Raw genomic sequence first — 26,074 nt, 5'->3', positions numbered from 1 at the left:
CTGACTTATTTCTCATCTTCTAAGCAGCCATAGGACAGCTGTACAGTTTCTACTTTATTCACAATTTACCTAGGCTGAATTGGATTCAATGGTCTGAATTCTGATTTAATGCTATAGGCCCAGTTCTTATTCACAATAAAGCTCTTTAAAGTACTGTTTTATAGATGCATGGAATTTGTGAATAAATAAATTCAACCACTTTAACAGGATGCATTCAGCTAAAAATATATGCTCAAAAGTGTTATATAAACCTGGTCATTTCCAATGGAGAGGCTATAACCTCCTCAGTCTCTCTCCTTTTGGCCATTAGAGCCATATAAATGGAAGTTAGTATAAATTAATCTTTGTACTCTGATTTCTATTTCTTCATTGCCAGTACTATGTCATTCAATTACTCTTCATCCCACTGTGTGACTAGAATTTTTTTGTAATGAACCATTTTTGAAGTCCCAAATAATTAAAAAAAAAAAAAATCCTTCAAAGAAGTCAAGAAGAATAAGACTGATGACTTTTGTTCATGAATTCAACAGTTTAAATCAAAAAATCCAAAGCCCTCATGACTGTAGTTAATTGTACTTTGGAGATGGGATTTCAGTATTTAACTTTCTGCAGTTATAATGAAAACTTGCCCACACATTGAATGATTTTTTTTTTTTCCTAGTATTTCATCATAATCTTTTTGTTACAGGAATCAGAGATACAGGAGATATTTCAAAACCAGCCAGTTGAGACAGTAAGCAGTTAAATAACTCAAGAGTGCCTTAGTGCTGCAAAGCTGCAAGCATGTGCTGTAATGTATGCATGAACAGTCCCGTGTGTAAAGTTAATTGCCTAGATCAGCAGATAATGATGATGCAGCACCATAGTACAAATAAACTAAAGTGATTACATGGACAATGACTGTATCTTTTCATTTTAAAACGATAATGATCAGAATATTACATTTCCTTCCTGCCTTTATTTGAAAGGGTGCAAAACAGTGATAACTCACACAGCTCCTCATAGGTAATCTCATAAACTCTGACTAAGGTCTTGCTTAGCTTTTCACCTCTCTACAGGCTGCAGATTAGAAAGCAGGCACCCAGAGCACTTCTTCTCCTGCCATTGAACTCCAGTTTCACACTCTTGTTTTGATAACTGTTGCATGAAGTGATCTCCATCTAGGATATGCTTTTCACAAGGTCTCTTTCCCCCCATCTTTCTGACAGCTTATTATGACTAAAGTGGAAACGTTACATAAAACAAGTTGTTTATGGAAATCTTATTTCTGTCACATGACCTCTCTCCTGATATGACAGTCACTCTATCTGGCTGCAAGTATTAAATACATTAATTACATCTGTCATTATGAGATTCCTCTCTTACCACCACTGGCTTTTATAGTCCTGGTGAAATATATTCTGAGCAGTAAAATCATAGCACCTTAGCTCACTTTAACGTTTCTAACAATCTGACATAATAAGGATACAGTCGTTGCAGAAACACCTTCCTACACCCATGTGGGTACTTGAAAATCTGTGCTTTCTCCATCCTCCTACATAAGTATAGTAGCTTAGGAACTTTTATGCTGTGCCTTGATTTTTAATGATAAGAGGTGTCAGGTACCTTTTAAAACATAAAAGATGAAAAGGGGACAATTCGGCTTTAAATATAATGCAGCTTTCCTGTTCTGCTTTTGTGAACTGGGAAAAGTGTGTGAAAACATGAAACAACCAAAGTTTTAAACTAGAAAGCATTAAGATCCTATCTTAGGACCCCTTTCTCTCACTCTCAAATACCTAGAGAACATAAAAAACTTAATGTGACAGACTTTGATGCCAGTCTAAACTCCACTCACAGCAATTAAATATTCAATTTCTACAAATGAGAACTAAACTCTGGCTTGTAATGGTGGATCTAGTCTTCTCAAGTGCATATGTAGAGCTTGTTCTCTTGCATTTTAACATTCTGTCTCCCCCATGCCAGTGGTTCAATTGTTGTCTTCTCAAAACACAAGACACAAGTTTTGGAGCCCCCAAAATAAGTTCAATCAGGATTTTGCTAATCTCATGCTCTTGCCTTCAAATTGTATCATCAAAATAATGGATAAGTCTAGACTACCCTTCTGGATTCTGATACTTGCGTGCAGGATTTCTATAGAGGTTAATAATTCCATATTTGTGTATACAAGGAAAAATTCTATATATGTTATATTTAGAATGAAAAATTAGAATATATATATATAGAATATCAGCTAAATCCTGAAGGACAGTGATTTTTTTTTTTTTTTTTAATAATGATCTAGATTTTGGGGATACAATTGTTGAAGGAGCACTTTTGCCCCATTCTTAAGGTAACTGCTCATAGGTTGGTGGCCCATATTTAGGAAACCTAAGGTGCTAGATTGCTTGCATGTTACCCTGTTTTGCAGCACAACTCAATTGTAAAACTGCAGTCAGGGTGGCAAAGCATTCCCTTTATCCGAGCAGCAGAAATAAAGATCGGTACCAAGCAATCCAGTATAGCTCAAGTAGCAGCTCTGAGTCTCTTGTGATATTTTGCTTTGTTACTCATTTACTTTAGGACTGACACGGTTCTGGCCATTGTGAAAGTGACAAGCATGGCTACAGCAGTTACCTATTATGGCAACAGTGTTTTGGAAGACACCAGAGGGTTTTGCAGTGGTGAGACATGACTCCAGCCCTTTTACTAATTCAGGACTTCCTCCTGAATTTTGACAGCAGCACCTGTTAGGAGGGAGGCCTGTGCACACCCTGTCAAGAGGGGTCACCTTTTACGCAAGCGTTGCATGGCAGCAGCCTGCAGCTGACATTTGCTCCCGCTCTCTGCGTCCTGCCGCCAGCCCGATGGGGTGCGGGACGGAAGAGGTGTGCGAGCCGGGGTGCCTAAGGGAGGACCGCAGGAAGGTGCCGTGCTTTGTGGCCCTGGGGCGGGGCTGCCGTAGCGCCTCGCTTGTGCATTGGGTCTAGATTCATACATAAATATAGCCGGGGTGGGCTCGCCACACTCCTCTTGCCCCCACCTCCAACCCAGGAAGAGACAGAAGGGGGAGAGAGAAATAAGGAAAAAAAAAAAAAAAATCCCAGTGAGGTCATTTCAATGAGAGCGCAGGAGGCGATCAGACAAGGTCGACTTTTCCGGAGGAGGCGCAGCCCCTGAGGAGCGTGGTGCTGCATACGGACTGCCGCGCTGCCCAGCCGACCGGCCCCGGCGCCCCGTCCCCGCCGCCGGCCCGGCACCTTGGAGAGCTCCGCGGCGGCGGGGCTGCTCTCGCTGCCGGCGCGGCGCTGCGCTGCGCGGCGCTGCGCGGGGCCCGGCGGAGCCGGAGCCGGAGCCGGAGCCGGAGCCGGAGCCGGAGCCGGGACCGCCCCACCGCCCCTCGGCAGCGCCTGCCGGCCACGGATGCACCGCTCCGCCCCGGCTGCCGGCGAAGGAAGAAAAGTTTGGGGTCGACTTAAGGAGGCGGGAGCGCCGGAGGAGAATGAGGATGCGCGGTTTCCCCGGCTGATCGGGAAGGAAGGATGACCGAGGGAGGATGTGCACCAGCAGCCAGATCATCGGGAGCCTCCTGGTGCTCTCCGTGCTGGAGATAGGGTTAGGGGTGTCCAGCGTGGCCGTGGGGGCGGTCAGTTTCAGCCTGGTCCTCACAGAGCATAAACCTCAGCTGGGAGACTCTTCTCCGGTATGGAGCGGGGTGTGTGTACGTTAGCCATTTCACTCTCTCTTTAACTCTTTATGGTGATGATCAGACTGTGCGAAGGCATCCCCCTCCCTTCCCTTCTCTTCCCTTCCGCGTGTGCATGCTGCGCCGAGAGCCTCGCCGGGTCCATTTCTGATGTGCATGGGGTACAGTCTACGTACTCGTGGGTTGAGAGGGGGAGGCACAGCGGGGGGAGAGATGTATGTGTGTGCTGGGTGGGGGGAGACCCCTTCTTTCTCACTCCTTTTCATTTTTTTAAATTTTGCTATGAACAACTGAACTTTCTGTGAACCCATTCTCACTCCTGGGAAAGCCCAATGCCTTGAGTGGAACATGGGCCATAGCTTACGATCTTTAAATTGACTGTGAGTTCTGCTTTTAAAAAAAGAAGAACCCTGTCCTTTATGGCGAGACTGTCAAAAGGTGTTTTAAAATAATGTCAAGGGTATCTCAGCTGAGTTCTGAGCTTTTGGAGGAAAAAGAGAAAGAGGAAATGGGATAAAAAAGGAAAGATATGTTCTCATGATCTGGGCACCCTGAGCTCCTTGTAAAATGAACAGAAAAATCAAACTCCAACAATAGGTTAATAGAAGCAGCATGTTCATGTCACAGAGCATTTCTCACTTCCCAAAAATGTTTCTTATCTTTTTCAGTTTGAGATGTACATGTTTCTAGGAAGCATTCTCCTCCAAATGTGCATTTACATTTATAAAACAAAGAGTAGGAAATATTGAATATTGAGCCTAAACATGAATGGGCATTTTCGAACTCCAAAGCTGGTTTTGGCCAGCTTGGATTGTACAGCAGTATTTTGAAAAGGATTGTTTGCTTTGCATGAGATAGGATGATAAATACAAAACATTCTTGGTTATTCATCAGTGTAATCTCTTGTAGTTTATACATTCATTCTGATAAAGTGCTTCATGTGATATTCTTACTGTTGGTAATTATTAATTATTGACAACAGCCATAAATATTTTTGGCAGTATATAAACACACACATAATTCTGCACTGCAGAACAGGCAGTTGAGAAACTAGATTGAAGGTCCAATTAAGACAGTGGCCAACAGGCAATGATATTGTCAAAATCACTTAAAAGAGGGATTTTTCTGATCATTGCTGATGAAGAAAAAAGATTACTGAAAAATATGTGTCTTTCTGAAGATTTAATGACAGAGGGCAATATCCTGGGTTTCACTGAAGTCAAAGAGTTTTGACCAGTCAGTGAGATCAGTATTTTATGCAGCGATTTCATTTTGTGACACGATATCACAGCTGATACCATTTCATGACAATGCACATTTTCTGCCCAACTGCCTCAATCATTTTTATGGTTACTGTTAGCCCAGAGTTTGTACTAGCCATAGATTAAGATCCTATTACAATAGATGTTGGCTCCAAGGACCTTATAATCAAAGCAAGAGACAGATGTAGGATGAAAGGATGTAATAGAGTATAAAGAAGCAACAAACCAAAATTGATTGATATAACAGGTGGTTGCATTAACACACCAGCAGTCTGGCTGATTTCAAGCTGCTTTTAGGTAGAGTTTTAGAGAGGAATAAGACAGAAGACAATGAAGTGATTTTGCAGATGTTTATAGGAAATTCTCTGCATACATGAGTGTAGAGGCATGGAAGAGAACCCAAAGAGACTTGTTTGAAAATGTAACAAGTGGATAAAGGATGCCCACAATGAGAGCCAGCAGAGGCAGGGATCAACTGCTAGGAACTGAGCAAGCAACTGCAGGGTGAGTAGGCAGAGAAGCCACAAAGAAACTGTGAAGTGGAAGCAAGCAGCTTATGCTTCATTTGGTAAAGAGAAATCACAGCTGTATGCAGAGTGGCATTACATGGTTATAAAGGATTACTTACTTTGCCTTGAACCAAATATCTTTGGTCTGAATTGTCACCATTATGGCACCCCCTTTGTACCACTCCAGCAGTTCGAATTGTCTGTTAGGTTGTGTTCTTCTGACTAGAGGGCTAGAAGGAGAGACAGAACAAGAAAGGAGCCAGACATCTGCTATTGTCCAGGTATGCTTAGGGCCATGGATAGCTAGATCCAAATTAGAACAACTGGAGAAAGGTTTGTTTGCACAATCCTCAGAATTGTCCTGCTGCAGAAATGGCATAAGCCATCTTTCTGTTCACTGGAGCTCATGTTGCCAGTATTAAAGAATATGTTTTGCACAAACTATGTTACTTTTTTTCCAATTCATACTCTTGAATAAATGTTTTCCTTTGAGAAATGAACATTAAGGAAAAGAAAGGGACATTAAAGGGAAAAGGAATACTTTGACATGCAAAACACTGGAGTTAAGTTGAACAGTGTCATGTCCTGTTGTAATTTACCTCGAAATATGCTGAAAAGTTTTGACCCTGTTCTATCCTTTTATGTGGGTGGAATTCAGCAGAGGTCCAGGTTCATAAGGAAGTAGATGATGATAGCATCACCATGGAAACCCTAACCTGAATTCCTAAAATTTGGGTATCTTAAAATCACACACATTCTGTCTCCTATACTTGCCTCCCTATTATGCATTTTTGCATTCAACACATATTATCTTTCTTCTTATAAGAGTTGTTCTTATTGTTCACTGTCTCCATTCAGTAGATAATTTACTAATGTAACTAACTTTAAGAATGTGAATCCCACCCGTAAGATTAGATACACAAGTGAAGTTAAGCATGGGCTGAAGTGCTCTGATCATTGCATGTCTTGCATTAAGTATAAACAAGCTAGGGAAAGTGGAGTAGGCAAGAATGAAGAAATTGAAAACCTAGTCAATGTCTACATCAAAAATGCATGGAAATGCATATTTCTGAAATCCACCACTCCAATTCAGTCACATTACATCTGTAATCTGACTGATAAGCATGCTGAACCACTAACATAGCAGGAATGTCAGCATCCAGAGAAAAGGCTTCTGCACAAACAAACAAAATCAAAAGATAATAATTCAAAAGGTATTCACAGATATAGATTTAGAACATAATGGTTGCAACACTATCACTGTGACTAGTGACTGTGCACACACACATGTATATGGCTCTAATTCTTATTTATCCTGCAGTGGTGAATAAATTATTGCTATAAATGAGATTCTCTCACAGAGAGAGATAGAGAATGAGAGACAAAAGCCACTTCTTTAGTCAAATATGCCATTCATCTTCATATGCAAGAAAGATACATGATGATCCACTTATGGCTATGCCCCTCAAGAGTAGTAGTGTCTTCACTTATAAAGACAAATATCTAAATGTATTTGAGAGAGATGCATTTTCTGGATGTTGGTCGGTCTGTCCGTCTTTCTGTAGGGGCAGAGTTATTGTTTCAATGATTTGTGATTTTAGCACAATGAAAGTCTGCCTGCCCATTAAAAATCTGCATTTATAGTTTGGCTATAGTAAGTTCCTCCAAGTTGGAAATTGAAATATTTTATTTCAATGACTTTGATTTACTCAAGGTTTGAAGGAAAAGGGGCCAATCAGTTTGAAATTCTCCCAGAGCAAGAACATCATTTTAGACTATTAAATCAATGTTGGTGGCCTAAAATTTTAAAACATTACATTTTGCATCTAGTTTTTGCTGCTGCCAAGTTTCATTTGGAAAAAACAGGCAAACTTTTTTCTTTTCTTTTCTTTTTTTTTTTTTTTTTAAGAGCACTAAAATTCACATTGTTGTTTAGCATGCAGACAAAATGCAGATGTGATCCTACTTTATTTTAACATGTGCATTGCGTTTTCATCAAACTGATCATATTTCTTCCTGGCTCCTGATGAAATAAATCATAGCACTGTCAGTGAGCTCAGTGGAAGCTGGAGAGAGCTCTGTACCTGTAGATGAGGGAGGAGGTACCAAGTGTGGGAGCTCTTGCCTTGCATGGAACCAGGAGAATTCATTCCAGCTGAGAAATCTTTCAGTAGGTTTTCATTATCATTCAGACACTCCAGAAGCATAAACCAACCTGGAAGACAGTCTATTCAAGGAGACTCGTAGTTCCTGGGTTGCGTTTAAGAAGATGTCTTTAATATAAACTAAGTTAAACATATGCTTAAATGTTTTGCTGAGATAAGACTTCAGTTCAGCTGCAGGGAATGATCTTTAATCTACTACTTTTTGAGATTAAAGTAGTCATACTCTAAATGAAATATTTGATAGAAAAACAACAAAAGCATTATTTACTATTTGATAGGCCCTAAACAACTAAATAAACATTATTATTTTGTGCTGAGAATTTGAGTAGTTTTCCAGGAGACCAAAGGTTTTTTGAATCACTGATGGCAGGTAGACTTTCAAGTTAAGAGACCCAGTTTAAATTTCCTGGAGAGTTTCTAAAAAACATTTTAAATTTTTAAAGCATCTCTGTGGCCTAGAACCAGATGAATGGAAACACTAATCAGAGCGACTGGGATAGAATTCAAACTGCTTGAATATGGCTTGTAAGAGTGGAAATTGTAGCACTATCTGAACTGATATGACCAAACAGCACACTACCAGGTCAACCTATTATTTCAGATTAGATGTGTTTTAACACTATCTCACTCCAAATCGTAATAGCAGAGCCCCCTCTCAACATGACAGATTTTGTGGGACATGGGGTTGGGTTGTGGCAATGCTGTTGCTTCTGGTGCTGGGTCTGGATGACCTGTAGCCAGCTGGACATTCCTGTCCCCACAACCCACTGCATGGGACATTAGAAGTTTCCATCCTGCTTTTGCAAAGATTATTGTGTTTCTCTATGGAGGTAACAGGGAAACCTACTACCTAAGCTTGTTCTTTTTGCCTGTTGTCATTTTTCTCTAGTTTGATGCTTTTGTTTTCATGAGCAGATTTTGTGCCCTTTATGCCTGCACTAAGAAAACGGAATGCTTGTTCTGAAATACCTCTTTGAAGAAGAGATACCTTCTCTGCCTAGTTCATCCATTAGGAATTTCAGTTTCTTCTCATTTGGGTGGAGTCAAAGCAACAAGATCATTAAATAGAATGGTCCTTTCTATACATTACTCATTTCAAATTCCTGGGTCTTCTCATGGCAGTCACATGTTTATATAGTGCTAGAGTAAAACAGAGATTTTCTGTTTTTCCACCTGACAAGAGTAGATAGAAGTGAAGCTGTTGATTCTGTCTTGACAGTTTATCCTTCTAAGCAGGGGATTATTTGAATAGGTATTATATGCTTGCATTATCACTGTGTTTAATTCAAATATTCCTTTCTCTATTTCATCGGATAAATACGGATGACCCAGAATGCTGGAGGGCTTTCCACAAGGTGTATGTACTTTGGGCCACTTCTTTGTCATGAACAACAAGTAGGGATGAAGCAGTGGTCATATTCAACAGGTTTTCTCCACTATTTTCTTCAGCCTCTCTCCAGAAGATTTTCCTTAGGCAGTTTTCATTTCCTCACAGGAATTACAGTCACCATCACTTCTGCCTCCTTGAAAGAAAGGTTTCTTAGCTTCAATATATAAAATAAAAATAATTCCTTTATTTCTGCATGATGGAAAACAACAAATCTTTGGCTCTCTGCAGAGCTCACTAAAACGGAATATTTTTTTTCAGATTATCACTAAGAAAGGCCCCTTTTTCCGGGAGAAAGTGAAAGAGCCCAAGTCTTTTGTTCCAGAAAATATGAAATAGGGATGGATCCAAACCATGGAACTTGAATCTAATTCAAGATTTCTGTGTCCCTACTGAAATTTCTGGGTTTTTAGATCAGAGGTTTTGTTTCAAGCCCACATTTAATATAAAGTAAATTAAAGCAGGCTCAAAATAAACATTGATTGTCCTTTTCTGGGAGGTCTTTGATTCTTTATTCCAAAGTTCAACTGACCAATGGCCAAAAGAGATGGTTTCGACCAATTCTCAGCAGTTTTGGCTAACAGCAGAGAACCCTGTTGGCTGGAGGTTAGCAAATGTGATGCCCATCTACAAGAAGGGCCAGGAGGAGGATCCTAGGAACTACAGGCCTGTCAGTCTGACCTCAGTGCCAGGGCAGGTTATTGAGCAGATCATCTTGAGTGTCATCACATGGCACATACAGGACAAACAGGTGATCAGGCCCAGTCAGCATGGGTTTTTGAAAGGCAGGTCCTGCTTGACCAACCTGATCTGCTTCTATGACAATGTGACCCACTTAGTGGATGAGGGAAAGACAACATCTACAGCCTTTAGTAAAGCTTTTTAGTAAAGCTTTTGACACTGTTTCCCACAGCATTGTCCTGGAGAAATGGGCAGCTCATGGCTTAGGTGGGTGTACACTTCACTGCCCACTGGTCGAAGCAGTAAAGGTTGAGGGCTGCCTGTGTTGCAGTGACCATGAGACGGTGGAGTTCAGCATCTTGTGTGGCAGGAACAGAATAGCAAGTAGAATTGCAACCCTGGACTTTAGCAGGGCTAACTTTGGCCTTTTCAAGCAATTGCTGGGGGAAATCCCATGGGCAAGACTGCTTGAAGGAAAAGGGGCCCAAGATAGCTGGATTGCATTCAGAGATTGCTTCTTCCATGCTCAGGATCAGAGCATCCCCACACAAAGGAAGTCAAGGAAGGGAGCCAGGAGGCCTGCGTGGTTCAATAGGGATCTGTTGGGTATGCTCAAGCAGAAGAGGAGAGTTTACAGGTCATGGAAGCAGGGGCTGGCCACTTGGGAAGAATATAAGGCTGCTGTTAGAGGATGTAGGAAGGCAGCTAGGATAGCCAAGGCCTCCTTAGAATTACAGCTGGCGAGAGGGGTCAAGGACAGCAAAAAGAACTTTTTCAAATACATAGCAGATAAAACTAATACCAGAGGCAATGTAGGCCCACTGATGAATGGGATGGGTGCCCTGGTGGCAGAAGATACAGAGAAGGCAGAATTACTGAATGCCTTCTTTGTCTCTGTCTACTCTGCCGGAGGCTGTCCTGGGGAGCCCTGTACCCCTGAGACCCGGATGAAGCCAGGTCAATGGAGGAGTTTGCTTTAGTAGATGAGGACTGGGTCAGGGAGCAATTAAATAGTCTGGACATCCATAAATCCATGGGTCCAGATGGGATGCATCCGCGGGTGCTGAGGGAGCTGGCTGAAGTCATTGCTGGACCACTCTACATCATCTTTGCCAAGTCTTGGGAAATGGGAGAGGTGCCTGAGGATTGGAGGAAAGCAAATGTCACTCCAGTCTTCAAAAAGGGCAAGAAGGAGGACCCGGGTAATTATAGACCGGTCAGCCTCACCTCTGTCCCTGGGAAAGTAATGGAACAGCTTATCCTTGGTGCCATCTCAAGGCATATCAAGGATAAGAGGGTTATTAGGGGCAGTCAGCATGGCTTTACCAAGGGTAAGTCATGCTTGACCAACCTCATAGCCTTTTATGAGAATGTAACAAGGTGGATGGATGATGGCAGAGCAGTGGATGTGGTCTACCTTGACTTCAGTAAAGCCTTTGACACAGTCTCCCACAGCATCCTCACAGCTAAGTTGAGGAGGTGTGGTCTGGACAATAGAGTAGTGAGGTGGGTTGCAAACTGGCTTAAGGAGAGAAGCCAGAGAGTGGTAGTCAATGGTGCGGAGTCTAGTTGGAGGCCAGTATCTAGTGGAGTGCCTCAGGGGTCAGTACTGGGGCCAATATTATTCAATATATTCATTAACAATTTAGACGAGGGAATAGAGTGTACTATCAGCAAGTTTGCTGATGACACCAAGCTGGGAGGAGTGGCTGACACACCAGAAGGCTGTGCTGCCATCCAGCGGGACCTGGACAGGCTGGAGAGTTGGGCAGGGAATAACCTGATGAAATTTAACAAGGGCAAGTGTAGAGTCCTGCATCTGGGCAGGAACAACCCCAGGTTCCAGTATAGGTTGGGAAACTACATATTAGAGAGCAGTGTAGGGGAAAGGGACCTGGGGGTCCTGGTGGACAACAGGATGACCATGAGCCAGCACTGTGCCCTTGTGGCCAGGAAGGCCAATGGCATCCTGGGGTGTATTACAAGGGGAGTGGTTTGTAGATCGAGAGAGGTTCTCCTTCCCCTCTACTCCACCCTGGTGAGACCACATCTGGAATATTGTGTCCAGTTCTGAGCCCCTCAGTTCAAGAAGGACAGGGAACTGCTGGAGAGGGTCCAGCGTAGGGCAACGAAGATGATTAAGGGAGTGGTGCACCTCCCTTATGAAGAAAGGCTGAGGGAGCTGGGTCTCTTTAGTTTGGAGAAGAGGAGACTAAGGGGGGACCTTATTAATGTTTATAAATATATAAAGGGTGAGTGCCATGAGGATGGAGCCAGGCTCTTCTCGGTGGCAAACAATGATAGGACAAGGGGTAATGGGATCAAGCTGGAACACAAGAGTTTCCACTTAAAGTTGAGAAAAAACTTCTTCTCAGTAAGGGTGACAGAGCACTGGAACAGGCTGCCCAGGGAGGTTGTGGAGTCTCCTTCTCTGGAGATATTCAAAATCCGCCTGGACATGTTCCTGTGCGACTTCACCTAGGCATTCCTGCTCCAGCAGGGGGATTGGACTAGATGATGTTTTGAGGTCCCTTCCAATCCCAAACATACTGTGATACTGTGATACATTTAAAGTGTCTGAGAAGTTAGTAAAAACTGACTGAGGATAATCAATTTTAATGTAGAAAGGAGAAAGTCCTCAGCATGACAGTATTAGTCAGTCATGGGTAAACTGTAGTCCAGAGTAGCTCAACAGTTACAAGTCAAGGTTAAACAGAATGACATTGGCATAAAGATTAAGTCCTTCAGGATAGCCAAGAACAGACAGAGTGGCAAGACAGCAGAGCCTATGGTGGCTGTATTCCAGTTGGTGGTATTACAAAACAGAAGAGTTCAAAATTAAATGATGAACAGGAACAAACATAGGAAATTCCTTTAGAGTCTGATTTGTACTCACATTCTTCTCTGGTACAAAGAGCTAGTGTAGTTTCTCCCATCTCCTTTTCACTATCGCTGATCACAACACTGAGACATCAAATATTTTACAGGGAACTACTATAGTATCAACAAAAAAAAAATTCCAAGTCACTCGCTATTCTATCAAAAAGCAATTATCAGAGTCAGTCCCAAAATGTCCCACTGATTTCTTAACCTTTCTAGAGGTCTACGCATTAAGAAGCCTGGCTAAGGCAACTCTGCATGAGTAGTGTTCCTGAACACAGGGTGATGCTAATATTCTCTTTGTAAAGCAGGATGCCACTGTTTCCAGTGAATCAGAACCGTCTGCAGCCTAAGAAAGCAGTAAACTTGGCTCATAATTTTCAAAGCTGTGCATGAGGTTTAATTGCCCAACACTGTGGCTCAAATTTATCCATTGGTTTTAATAGCAAAATGCCTGCTGTCATAAATAAATAACCATACTGCTTTTTGGGCAAGGCTTTTCTCTGTGAATGTAACACTCTGTCACCTAAAAAAACCCCAAATTGTATTAAGCCTTTGCTACTGCCCAAGTGCTTTTCTTCTAAGGTTTTTAACATGTTCAGGCACACTAGTGCATTCAGTTTCACAGCTTGCCTGACTCGTGGTTATATGGGTCATAAAACTTTGGCATGACCTTCTCGAGCTCACACAGAAGAAAGTGGATGAACCAGGAATACCCAACTGCATGGAATGGAATGGAATGGAATGGAATGGAATGGAATGGAATGGAATGGAATGGAAGAGGAGAAGAGAAGAGAAGAGAAGAGAAGAGAAGAGAAGAGAAGAGAAGAGAAGAGAAGAGAAGAGAAGAGAAGAGAAGAGAAGAGAAGAGAAGAGAAGAGAAGAGAAGAGAAGAGAAGAGAAGAGAAGAGAAGAGAAGAGAAGAGAAGAGAAGAGAAGAGAAGAGAAGAGAAGAGAAGAGAAGAGAAGAGAAGAGAAGAGAAGAGAAGAGAAGAGAAGAGAAGAGAAGAATTTTTCAATTTGTTCTCTCTTGAGTTCTTTAACTACGGGACACCTTATTCCTTGTGTATATGTATAAATATTGTAGATGCACAGAGAGAGAAAATACGTACAGAGCATACATACAGACCCTGACACAATACAATAGTATCACAGAATCATAAAATATCTCAAGTTGGAGGAGACTCATAAGGATCATTGAGTCAAACTCCCTGCTATTTTGCAAGACTACCTGAAACTGACCCATATGACTAAGAGCATTGTCCAGATGTTCCTTGAACTCCGACAGGCTTGGTGCCATGACCACTTCCCTGGGGAGTCTGTTCCTAATGTCCAGTCTGAACCTCCCCTGATACAGCTTCATTCAATTTCCTTGTGTCCTATCACTGGTCACCAGAGTGGAGGTCAGCAGCTCCCTCTCCGCTGTCCCCTTGAGGAAGTTGTAGACTGTGATGAGGTCATCCCTCAGCCCTCTCCAGGCTGAACAAACCCAGTGACCTCAGCCACTCCTCATAAGGCTTTCACCATCTCGATTGCCCTCTTGTAGACACACCCTAATAGTCTTATGTCCTTCTTATACTGAGGCACCCAAAACTTCGCAGAGTACTCGAGGCTGGGACACACTAGTGCAGTCTGGCAGGACAATCACCTCTCTTGACCAGCTGTGCTGTGCTTGATACACCCAGGACACAGCTGACCCTTTTGGCTGCCACGGCACACTGCTGACTCATATTCAATTTGCCATCAACCCAGACTCCCATATCTCTTTCTACAGGACTGGTCCCAACCTCTTGTCATCCAGTTTGCATGTATAACCAGGATCACCTGTACCAGGTGCAGAATCCAGCACTTGCTCTTGTTAAATTTCATAAGGTCAGTGATTTCTCAGCTCTCTAGTCTATCCAAATCTCTCTGTAAGGCCTCCCTACCATTGAGGGAGTCCACAGTTCCTTCTGATTTAGGATCATCAGCAAATTTATTTAATGTACATTCAACTCCTTCATCCAAATCATTAGTTCAGGTAGTACTTCAGATAATTTAAATGCTATGGAATACAGTAGTCACCCCTTGGTTTTGAGAATAACCAGTACCATAGGGCTTGCAGATTAGCTCATTCAGTATTCTTTGGATTTCCACTGGGAAATACTTTAAGTAACATTTATGTATATGGCACTACCTAGAAGTGGTTTGGAAGGGTGTGCGTCCTGTCCCTCAAAAACAGTGAAAAATAGCAGAACTGCCACAACTGGTGGTTTCTAATGCTGAGTGAATCTGTAATTTTCTTGTTGCTCCTTTGGCCATGTTCAATGTTCATTACATTCCCTTCTGGCCAGCAAAGACTGTATAATGGAAATAGAAAGTATTCTCCAATAGAAATCAATGGTAAAAAATAAATTGACTCTAACAGAAGCAGAATTAGAGCATTCTTGAAAAGACAGATGACCTATTCTTTCATCTTAGAAAGTAAATTATCAAAACACATGCTTTTTAAACTAGTTAACATACCCTTATTACAAGTTGAATCTATCTTTGATAGTGGCTTCCAGATTGTTTCTGTAAGCTTTCCTGAACTCATAAATGTTTCCTTACACAAAATTTTCCTTTTAATTCTATTCAATGACTACAGGGAGAAATGATATTATTAATCTGCATTATCAAGTCTGACTGAATTGAAGTTAATTACAGTGATGTCTTGAATAAAAATATTTTTTGAGATTTCTGCATTGATGTTGAGAAATACAAAACACTACATGTGAAAATCTAAAGCATGCCTTCAGCTGAGGCAATCTGCAATGATAAGATTGGGAGTGCAACTCCAAAACATGGAGTTGCACTCCCAGTGGAGTGAAAGCTCACAAGGCAGGTCTAATAGTTCTGAGCTGAAATCTTCTCTGCCTGAGATAAAGGATCAGAGGGAGCCCTACCCATTGTTTTTTTGATTGTTATTCCAATGGGTGAGCTCTAGTAGCAACTACCAATTGTATGGTACATCCTAAGCCATTCAGCAATCAGATTGTATTAAGTCCACATCCCAAACTTAGTATAGAGGTAAATAATATAGCAAAAAAGTTAACCATATTAAATATTGGGATCTGATTCAATGGGCCTAACTTAGAGTAAAAATACATCTCAAGGCTTACTATTAGCTATATGTATGAACTACTTTAGTTGGAGGGAGATAAAATGCTTCCTCAACTGAGATACTGAAGTTTCAGAATTTTGGAGGGTAAATCTCCATTTGGAGGGTAAAAGTCCATATTACACAGACCATGAATGCTGTATAGAGACTGCTTAAATTTTTTCACTTCTATGTAACAGTCAGGTCAGCTCTGTGACTTAATCCTAAATCAAGGTCAAGCAGAGACTTTGATAGCAATACCATCTCAGTGAAAAGGGATGTGGAAAAATCCCATTTTTAAACTATCAAATTACTTCCCAATAGGGGTGTAGGGTTAGCTTTACTGAAAATAAGTAGCATAGATTTCTTAATAAAGGAGTTTATGATGTATCAAAGAAATCTTTTGACGGTATTACAAACACCTTGTTGCTTTCATACAACTCCTGTAGTTCCTACTATGACTGCTCCCTCAGGGACTGTTTGCTGTTTCTCTTGTTAAACCTTTTTGGAAGAGGGAAAAGATATCAGAGAATGTCATCAGTGTTTGACACAGGCCACTAAAAAGCACTAACATCTATTCATATCACCTGGTAGGGGGTGTTTCAGTTTTTGTTAATTAATTTTTGCCTAATGCTTGGTGTGACAATTAGCAGACCAGTTTGTGAAAGAGAACTACATAAAAAACATGTAGATTCCTTCATGCTATCTCTTGCAAAGTGGGCTATCCAGAATCTGAAGCAGACTTTCCTGCATTTCCTGATTTGGATCACTGTCTACTACCTTGCTAAACTTTTCTGAGAAAAAAAGAAAAAGAAAAGTAAAAAGACATCTTTTGTATGCAAAATTCTTTTTTTCAATTTTTTTTTTTTTTTTGTGGTTTTGTTTTGTTCTGTTCTGTTTTGTTTGGGTTTTGTTGCTGTTATTGTGTTTTGTTTTTACCCAAGATGCTTAAAAGTAGTATCTATTTTTTTTTATGAGTAATCACCCTCAGTCTGGCTTCTCATCCTAGTTTCTTCTTCTCAGATAAGTGTATTTATGCTTGAGTTACAACTTCCTGAAACATAAGGTTTGTGATAAAAATGCTGACTACTGTAACCATTGCCTAACCTACTGTTGTGGTCACCACTACAGCAACACAGAAGAATTTAAACTTCAGACCTTAAATGCTGAAATAATTGATATTTTTTTTCTTTCCAGTTTCTGCTTTGTGGCATATGTGGAATATTGTGCGCCAAAAAAAAATCTGGACTTGTCGTAAGTTTTCCCACCGCATATATAACATATTTGAAAGGCATACTTTTCTAACCTGAACCCCTCACTGAGGGCTTTTTGTGTCCAAGTGTTTCCGATAAAAGGTCAGTTAAAATTGAAAGTCAGCAGTCTGAAAAAAACAATCAGAACTCTGGGTAAATCAAGCAAAACAAGACAGGTCTGAAATCACCTATTTGCATTATGCCTATTTAAGCCACAGGACCCCATTTACCCCTGTCTGGGTAAATATGGATGGAAAACATGTTGACACAATTGTATGCTAAGTCAATAAAAAGTTCCCTAGTAACTTCACTGGATTGTACCTCTCTCCTTCAAAAACCCATTTCTGTGAAGTGTGACATGACTGGGCTACCACTCAATGAGGCTGCAGACCAAGTTTGGTTCTAGATTTCAATAAGTTATTTTTCCAGTCAGAATAATGAATAAGCCAGTCTTAAAGTGATGGTGGATATTTCTCTCTCTTCTAAGAATCAGAAATATAGTAATTTTTCTGACTGCAGCAAAATGGTGTTATTATTACACAAGATGCAGCAGAACTTTATGTTAAAGACATGATCTTATTGTAGGTGACAATGTCTGGCTTTGTTTTCTGTCAGCTTGATTATTCTGCCATATACAGATGGAAGTTGTAAAACCAGCACAAGTGTGAAGGGAAGATCTCTCTCAAAGTATTTTTGAATATCAATGAGTTATACTAAACTCTGTTTCAATGACAGTCTCATTTCTTAAAGCATGTAGACCATAACCAGTTTCTAAAAGCTGTCTGTTTTGGTGGTCTCATGGAGTAGTCACTTCCCAGTGCAGTGCAGCATACAGCCTGAATGTGACATTCCTGATGAAATTCTCATCCCAGTTGTGTGGTCTGTAAGGCTCCACAAATTGTTTCTACCAGAGAAGATAAGTAAATACACAAAGCCATGTTGAATAACATAAAAGGCCACCTAGATCAACATCTGACAGGCCAGCAGTACCAAGGGAAGTGAATAAGACAATAATTTAGCAATGTCTCCATAATAAGGTCTTTTGTCATAGAGTCATTTGTGGCTCAAGGACATCCTGAATCTGGGTGGCACCTTTGTGGCTAAAGTGATAGGAGGTCTTTAAATATGTCTCACTATTTGCAGCCTGTTTCACATTCTTCTGGAGTTCCCAGAAACATTTTAACCAGGCTAAAACCAAACACCTAGTCACCACACTGACCTTCTGTAGAGCTGCATCACAAATTTCTTTGTTGTTTATTTTGCTTCTTTGTCCAGCACATCCACGTCAAACACTTTTGAAGTCCCCACAAAAGTTGTAGAAAGCCTCCAAACTGCTGTCTGACTGAACAAACTAGAATTGAACTGGAGGCAGAGTCAGAGGGCACACAAAGCAAGAACAAATATCTGAGGTGTTCACTCCTGCGGAGTGGCAAGAAACTGCACAACAGAAAATTATGACACATCTGTCATGTTACTATTTTGAATGAAATGCTGGAAATCAGAAGATTTGTGTCCTAGTAGACCTTCCATTAACTAACTTTCAACATGGCCAAGTCATTCTATGCAACTTTATTTTACAAGCAACATTAATTTTAACTCATGTACACCAGAAGGTATTGTATTCCCTTGGAGCTCTGTGGGAGCTGAGGGAGTTAAAAATGAGCGTCTGTGCAGTGTTTTGCAGTCCATGATGCTATCAAAGCACTGAATTTTGGTTAGTCTCATTTTGTATACGAATGAATCTGTCTCTGAAAAATGTTTACCGTGACATAACCTCTCTTGTCTTTCCTGACAGATGATACTTTTTTCTGCCTGTTGCATCTGTGGACTAATCGGAGGAATCTTAAATTTTCAATTTCTTCGTGCTCTGACAAAGAAGTCGACTGCTCTCTATTCTTTGCATCTTGCCTCCATGTCTCTTGCATGCATTGGAATTGGTGGTTGCACCCTTTCTTCATGGCTTACTTGTCGGCTAGCCAGCTATGAACAAAGGCGAATGTTCTCAGAAAGAGAACATTCATTGCATCACTCCCATGAAATGGCAGAAAAAGTGAGTTGTGTGTCCTCCCTTATTTGTTCTGCTTCTCCTAAAATGCTACTGTATATGTTAATGTTTACAATTGGCAAGAGATGTATCCAGTTTTTAGTTTTATATAAGAAACAGCTTCTGGGAAATGAAATGCTGCCATTCTGTGTGAGCTTTATTATGTTGCATTATATGGAGCTATTTTTAGGTACTGTATATTTGCAGTACATCCATTTCAATAAAGTACATCCATTTTCAACACAATTCCATTGTATAGCTATTCAAGGGCTTAGCTGCTAAAGATAGCACTTCATAAATAACTGGAAGCCTTATTAATATGGATTATCATGTATTATACTGTGAAAAAGCACAGAATGCTTTCTGTAACCACATCATTGCATGCTTCCAGGATTTAATCAATTTCTTCCTTTTCCAAGTACTCAGCTTATAAAGTAGGTTATTTGAACACAAAAGCCACATTTCACAAACCTAGATGACTAAACCTAAGCACCTAAGGGTATATTTAGATACCTAAATGAAACTGGTCAGATTTGTAGCACTGAACATTTACTGCCTTTCTGTGTGAAAAGGAAGCTTACTAAGGTGTCTAAGTCTATGTTTAGGTACTTTTAAATTTAAGCTCCCAAAGTTGAGCACAGAGGATCAAAAGAATTTATTGAAAAGAATTTTGAAATCAACTCTTTGGATTTACAGATCTGATTAATATTTGAGGAGCTCAATATTCATTGACATGCTGTGCTTTACATTTGGACTTTGTATCCAAAGCCTTTCGTTTGAGAAATGGGTATAGAAGGGAACAAAGGCCAAGTGGACTGCCCATCTAATCCTTCATGTGCAAGTTTGAGTTACAGTTGGTTCAACAGTCTGTATCATATCTACTGAGACGTCTGAACAGCAGACCGAGGATTAATTCACTCAGACTGTAGAATATTTTCAGATTCCCTGACAAAACATTATATAGCAGTTAATTGTCCATTAAGTAAAAATTACTTGTCACTATTCTTTGGTTTCTTAACTGAAAGGAGACTCCAAATGGAAATATAGAATGAATTCACCTTAAAAGATGTTTGAAACATGTTTTAAAAAGTTAAAAATTACAGGTTACAATAGAAGCAGGAAAGCAAAGTGATAAAAAGAAGAGATACATTTCTCCCTCTCACTTTAAAATGAAGTAGAATTCTGATGAGCCATGTAGGCAAATGTGACCATGGTCTTGAAGATGGTAGGCTAGATCTTGCCTTTCAAAAAAAGGCTCTTGCCTCAACAAGGACAAAGATGGAGCCCAGTTGAGAGAAAAAGAGAGGGAAAGAAAAAATAAATGTCCTGGGAAGAAATACCTTTCAAAATACAAACACCTGCCAGCCCTATCAATTTGGGCTGAAGATGACCACATATAGCAGTAGTTCATTCCCTCCTTTCCTGACCTGTTGACCTACTGAGTTTTTAGACACTTGGCAGTGGGGACTGCTGGGTGCCCTCTTATCTTGGGTGCAGGGCCATGATGCATGTGCACAGCAACCCTCTTGCACATGCTCAGTGAGTGTGGGATGCGCCCCACCGATGGGGAACTCCCTGCACGTGTGTTCTAGAATCAAGTATGCATGCGTAGATGGTCTGATCTGGGACTTCTTAGACCTATAGTGTGTGGACTGCCTGCTGCTGGCAGGTTTAAGTACATTAGCTCAAGGCATGCCCCTAAAAAGTAATGAAGGCTACTTAAAAACTTACCTTAAATTAGGCCCAATTTAGAAAATAGCTTTAAAGTGTTTGATATATAAGCCTATCTTGTATATATCTGATATACAGTAATATAGACATGTACTGCATGCGCATTTGTTTGTGCTATATTTATTGTATAATTGTTATATTTATATTAGAGATTGAGGGGTATTGAAATAACCGACCTGCCCAGCTGCCCGGTGGTTCCCCCGACACCAGAGTTACCTCCAAGGTACGCTGAATGCTAGGGAGCTACCATGTTGTTATGTCACTTCAGGAAGGGCCACCTCTAAGAGGAAGTCATAGCTTCAGCTAATCAAAGTTGGCTGATGCTGTGGTGTCACTCTGAGTTGGGAATGGTGCTTCTAGGTAGTGACATAAATCTACATGGTGAAAGCTGCAATATGGAAGTAAGTTGAGTATTTAAAATATTCACCCTAGTTATAGACATCCAAATGCTCCTATTTGGATGTTGCCACGATTGACTCACTCTGCTTCTAATCTATGTGCTCTTTCATTTCTTGTATTCAGCAATATTTCTTAATTTATTAATACTTCTATTTTTGAAAATGGAAATATTGGGGAAAAATGGTTTTCAATATTTTCTGAAATTATGACGATATTCTAATAGCTGATGTCTGCAGAGGATTCAAGTGACAAAGCTGACAAAAGGAAATTTACACTGAGTCACGAGCAGCCTTCTGACAGGTCATCACTATCAATATGTGGCCAACTGATAGTTAATATTAAATGGCTTTGGGATTCTCGGTCCCTTTCCCAGCTGACTGATATCTTCAGCATAGATCCAACAAAGGGTTTAGGCACCTAAAACCAGGTTCTAGCATAGTGCCTCGTTACAGAGTAGGCAGCCCTCAAACTGGGATCCAGACAGTGACACTGCAGGCACACATGTTCCTCTTTAGTGTATAAGCAGAATACGGCACCATACAAAAACATCCAACACCATCACCTGCAAATGGAGAGCTGGGTGGTAGAAAATGCTCAAAATTCAGTAAGTTTACACACTTTATTTCTCTGAAGCTTATGCTTGATTCAGGAGTATTAATTGGCAGGGCTACTTGGTTTGATGGCCCTAAATTTACTTTGTATAGAGGAATAAGGCACTCTTTCTTGCAAAAAGTGTGCATGGAATAATTAAATCTTGTGATCTATTTTGAGAAGTAGCTGGTAACACCTGAGAGGAGGCCCTAGTGTTTCCACTTTATGTCAAACTACAAGTTCTAGTCTCTCCCTCCCTAACTCTTTATAAATCAAATATTGCAGATCAAAAGAAGAAAGAGTCAGATTAGGAATAAAAACCAGGTCCCAGAATTTTTCTTCTCTTTACCAACAGTCTCAGCTACTACGCTATAGAGTTAGGCTATTTCTTTCTGTCTCCATCTCTCTCTGCTTAGCCCAATGACTCTTGCTGTACTTCCTTCATAGAAACTTCCACAAGAAGGGGGACAAACAAACCCCTTTTCTACTACATTTTCTCCAAATGCACCTAAGAGGTAGAAGAGGTTAATTTAATCTTTCTATGCAGACAATGGCTTCTGGTTCTCACACAAATATTTCAGAACTAGGCCAACAGTAGCACCTCCACTTCATCTGCCTGAATTTAATAATAATAGCCCAAACTGCATTTTTATGTGTGCCCAGAGCTGGATGTTGTCTAGGATCTGTTCTTGGACATAAGCACCAGATCACTTAATTTCTGCATCTGGGTTTAATTTAGTATGAAATAGACCTAGGACTTTTCAGAATAATGCAGTTCTGAACATAAATTCTATGTGTCTTTGAAGCCTTGAAGGTTAGAGAATTGTTTAATTAATGTAGCCATCTCCACACTTAGACAGCTGCTAAATAGGTATTGTTTGGATTGCAATTTGAGAATTGGAAAACAAATCTTAATTTAGGTGCTTTAAGATTCTGACTCATGATCAGGTCAGCTTACTCCAGGATGATTCATCTGCCACTGGGGTAGCAATTGCTGAACTGCTAAAAACTGTAATCTGATTTATCAAGGGAAAACCAAAATCAGTCCCATACCAAGGCCAGCAGTCAAAACCCTTAGATGCTGTTTGGATCTAGACCTGTTTCCCAAATGTCTATCCCAGCTAGCATCAAATGGCATCTGTTTGTAGCATGTCACCATACAAAAAGGTTTGAATAGAAACAAGACTTGATTACCATCTTGTTCCTTTGTAGATTACCACACAAGCTTGAGTTGAAGCACTTTCAAAGGACAGTGTGACAAAATTTGCACGGATGCCATCAGTGCTGTATATGTGGTCTGAGAGTAGTATCCAACTCAATCAGTATCAATGAGTTTATCAGCTTTCAAATGTACTTAATTCATGTAGGAAGAAATGTGATTTTTTCTTTTACAGTGAGATTTATAATGCCAAATAAAAAATGTACAGTTTTTCCGACTGTTTGAAATTCAGAGTTTGTTAATTTTTTATTACAACCTCAGCTAATTGAATTTTAAACATCATAAAAATAATTGTAATTTTAATCATTTTTTTCTATTCTTCTTCTAGGAAATTACAGACAACCTAAGCAATGGTGGCCCACATCTGATTTATAATGGAAGTGTATATTAAGAGATTTTTAAAAGTTCCATGGAAAGAAGCAGTTATAGAATTTTCTTCAGGAAAAAACAGACTCCAAGAAACTGAGAAAATTGAACTATCTAAGCTTTTATGGCTCAGAGGTCACAACTGCAGAACAGCACAGTTGCATTTCCCTTTTAGAGACATGTTCAAAATTTGTCTCCTAAACATTTTGCAGATATACAATATCTATTCACGTCCTGGCTACTATCTTTTGGGTTTTTTGTCTGAATAACTCTTCAGAATTGTGACAGTATTTGGAATAGACTTCTCAAGACTCTTCTTCTCATGAAGACGCAAAAACTAGAAAAAAAAATAATTAAACTGGACCACATTTGGCCTGGTCACAGGATTCCTAAACAGAAGAGGGCAGAGGAAAGATGGTTCAGGGGAAGCTTTTTCTCCTCCCCACTTAGCAACATCTGGTGTAATATGGTGGCTTCAGATCATATGGCATGGTACCAGCAATGCATCTGCACAGTCCCTCTCCTCACAATGCGAATGCATCCAGCCTCAGTTTTCCCAGTAGATCGTATCAAAAAAGAGTGCAAATTATTCTCCAAAAGGCTTTCATTTCACATTCAGAGCGTAAATTAACAGTGTGCTGAAAACACCACCAATGTCTTTGTTTTGAAAGACAGAATGCTCTAAGAATGCCATAAATCAAAACCTCAACAATGCCTTGTTGTAAAGAAATTGTAAATATTTCCAGTTTGTGAATGAAGTATATTTCGTAATTTGTTCATAAAAGATGACAAATAAAATGAAATCTAAACCAGAGATTTTAGAGAGATCTTTTGAGGCTTTTTCTTGTTAAAAAGTCTTGCAAAGCTGAACTGTCATGCCTGCAGTTTTGTACAACACATTGAAAGGTTCCTACAGTGGTGAAGCAAGCTCAGAAAGGAGAAAAATGAAGGCTGAACAGAGGTGATTCTGCACACCTACAGTAGAGTTTGGGGTCTGTTAAAGCAGTGTGTATGTTAAGGCAGCAGCTTTAACTGACCCCAAACTCTGTTGTAGGACTTATTAGCTCATATAGCCATGACAAACGGAACATGTAATCCATAAAAAAACATATAGAGCACAATATTAATACAAAATATTCACATTAAAACACATGTATGTTACATAGTGAGCCTATGGCTATGCTCCAAAGCCCAGTACTTCAATATGAGTTTGAGATTTGTTTGTCAACTCATACCCATGTTCCCAGACAAGTGTGAAGAGAATCTTATTATTAATCAAGCCATGCCACAGAAACCTCTAGAAAATATATTAAATTGTTTTGTGAATCTATATGGTATAAAATAATATTTCATTCAATTGTCTTAGGATTTTCTAAGTCTATAAGGAAGTTTCTCATCTAATTACAACATAGGAAAACATCATCACTGTGATTTAAGGCTCTCATTTAAACTTATTTAGTTGGGTGGCTACACTTGTGAGTCAAAAATTCATCCATCTTATAAGGCCTCTCTTCACTTATCCACTGTGTAAAAGGGCATTTGAATATTCTCCAAGCCTCTGATATACTAATATGTGTTATATATATTAGTAATTGCTAATGAGACTGTTGAAATTCATAAAGAATATAGATACTGTCATAGGAAAATAATTAGATGTTAAGCCATATCTGTTCAAGGAAAGTGGTCCCTTTCCCAGGTGCTACCAGTCTTTAGATTGTCTCATCTACTATATTCCACCTTGTTTGTGCTCTTTATAGGTGCCATTGCCTCTTCGGCTTGATGTTCCTCTCCCTCAGCACTGGGAAACATGGAATAAATCTGTCCTCAGCATCTGCCCTTTCTAAAATCTGTCAATAGCAGGATTAGTGTCTAAATGGGCTGCAGAGTTTCATATGGATTGAAGAAATCCATATTGGACACCATAGGGACAGAGGAAAAGTTTCTGCAAGATTCCCTTCCTCATTGAATCAGTATGCAGTATAAAAGGGACTTATCAAAGAAAAGCAAGAATAAAATAAAAAGTGGCTCAAAAATCCACCTCAGAACTACCTGGTTGAGGTTCATCATTAGCTCAGTATAACAACCGCAAAATCATGATTCATATAGAGGTATCTTGTGACACTTACTTCAGGACTAGGAATGGTAGCTTTAGATCAGTTCAGAGTCTACTAATGAATGACATTATAGAACACCATAACACTACCCATTTTCTTATCACAAACACTTCATTTCCCGACATGGTAGTAAGAGTATGGGATGGCGTAGGGCAATAGGTGATTCTTCTACATCCGACATCATAGTCCAGCACAGTAGTCAGTTTCTCATGCTTTGGAAAGGAAAGGAGGATACATTATCTAAGCTCATAATGTTTGAAGCATTACTGTAACTTATGAAATACAGCCCTCCCACTTCAGCTGCTTTTCAGGAAGTGCTGGAAGGAGAAAGAAGAGATCTGGTCTCCAGAGAACAAAAGATTCAATAGTTCTTTTGTTTGTTTGCTTGTTTTGCTGCCAAGCTTGTAGAATGCAGAAAAACTGGCTGGTCCCTGCATTGATAAAAGCCTTGAAAACACAAAGTTGGAATTCAAAAGACTTAGGAACAAATTTGATGAAGAATGCTCCTACCTGTGACATACAAAAAGGATCAAAATTCTTAAATTCAAAGTAAATGACCATAATGTGGTAGGGGAATTCCAGGAAAATTTTCACTTCATTTCATGAAGTTTTGTTTTATAACTGCATACAGAGCTCAACAGTAATGGAAATATTTTTTGTATGTTTTCCT

General features: G+C 40.1%; 1 protein-coding gene across 6 annotated transcripts; it reads left to right on the top strand.

The window, feature by feature from the left end:
• The first annotated feature begins 2,802 nt into the window (after window positions 1-2,802).
• TMEM196 (transmembrane protein 196) lies at window positions 2,803-24,104 on the top strand. Of its 6 annotated transcripts, none has more exons than XM_005510933.3 (5): window positions 2,803-3,694; window positions 16,885-16,941; window positions 18,736-18,990; window positions 20,865-20,938; window positions 23,253-24,104. In XM_005510933.3, exons 1-5 carry the CDS (start codon window positions 3,536-3,538, stop codon window positions 23,269-23,271), a joined length of 564 nt encoding a protein of 187 aa, XP_005510990.1. In that variant the 5' UTR covers window positions 2,803-3,535; the 3' UTR covers window positions 23,272-24,104. The 6 variants fall into 6 exon arrangements, with proteins under 6 accessions (XP_005510990.1, XP_013225346.1, XP_021154732.1 ...); XM_013369892.3 differs by having other exon boundaries at window positions 2,817-3,700; XM_021299056.2 differs by having other exon boundaries at window positions 2,840-3,682.
• Window positions 24,105-26,074: the final 1,970 nt, after the last annotated feature.

Source organism: Columba livia, chromosome 2 (genome assembly GCF_036013475.1).
Source record: "Columba livia isolate bColLiv1 breed racing homer chromosome 2, bColLiv1.pat.W.v2, whole genome shotgun sequence".
Classification (NCBI taxonomy): Eukaryota; Metazoa; Chordata; class Aves; order Columbiformes; family Columbidae; genus Columba; species Columba livia.
Note: the sequence above shows the minus strand (reverse complement) of the source record. Positions and strands in the feature narration are given on the sequence as shown.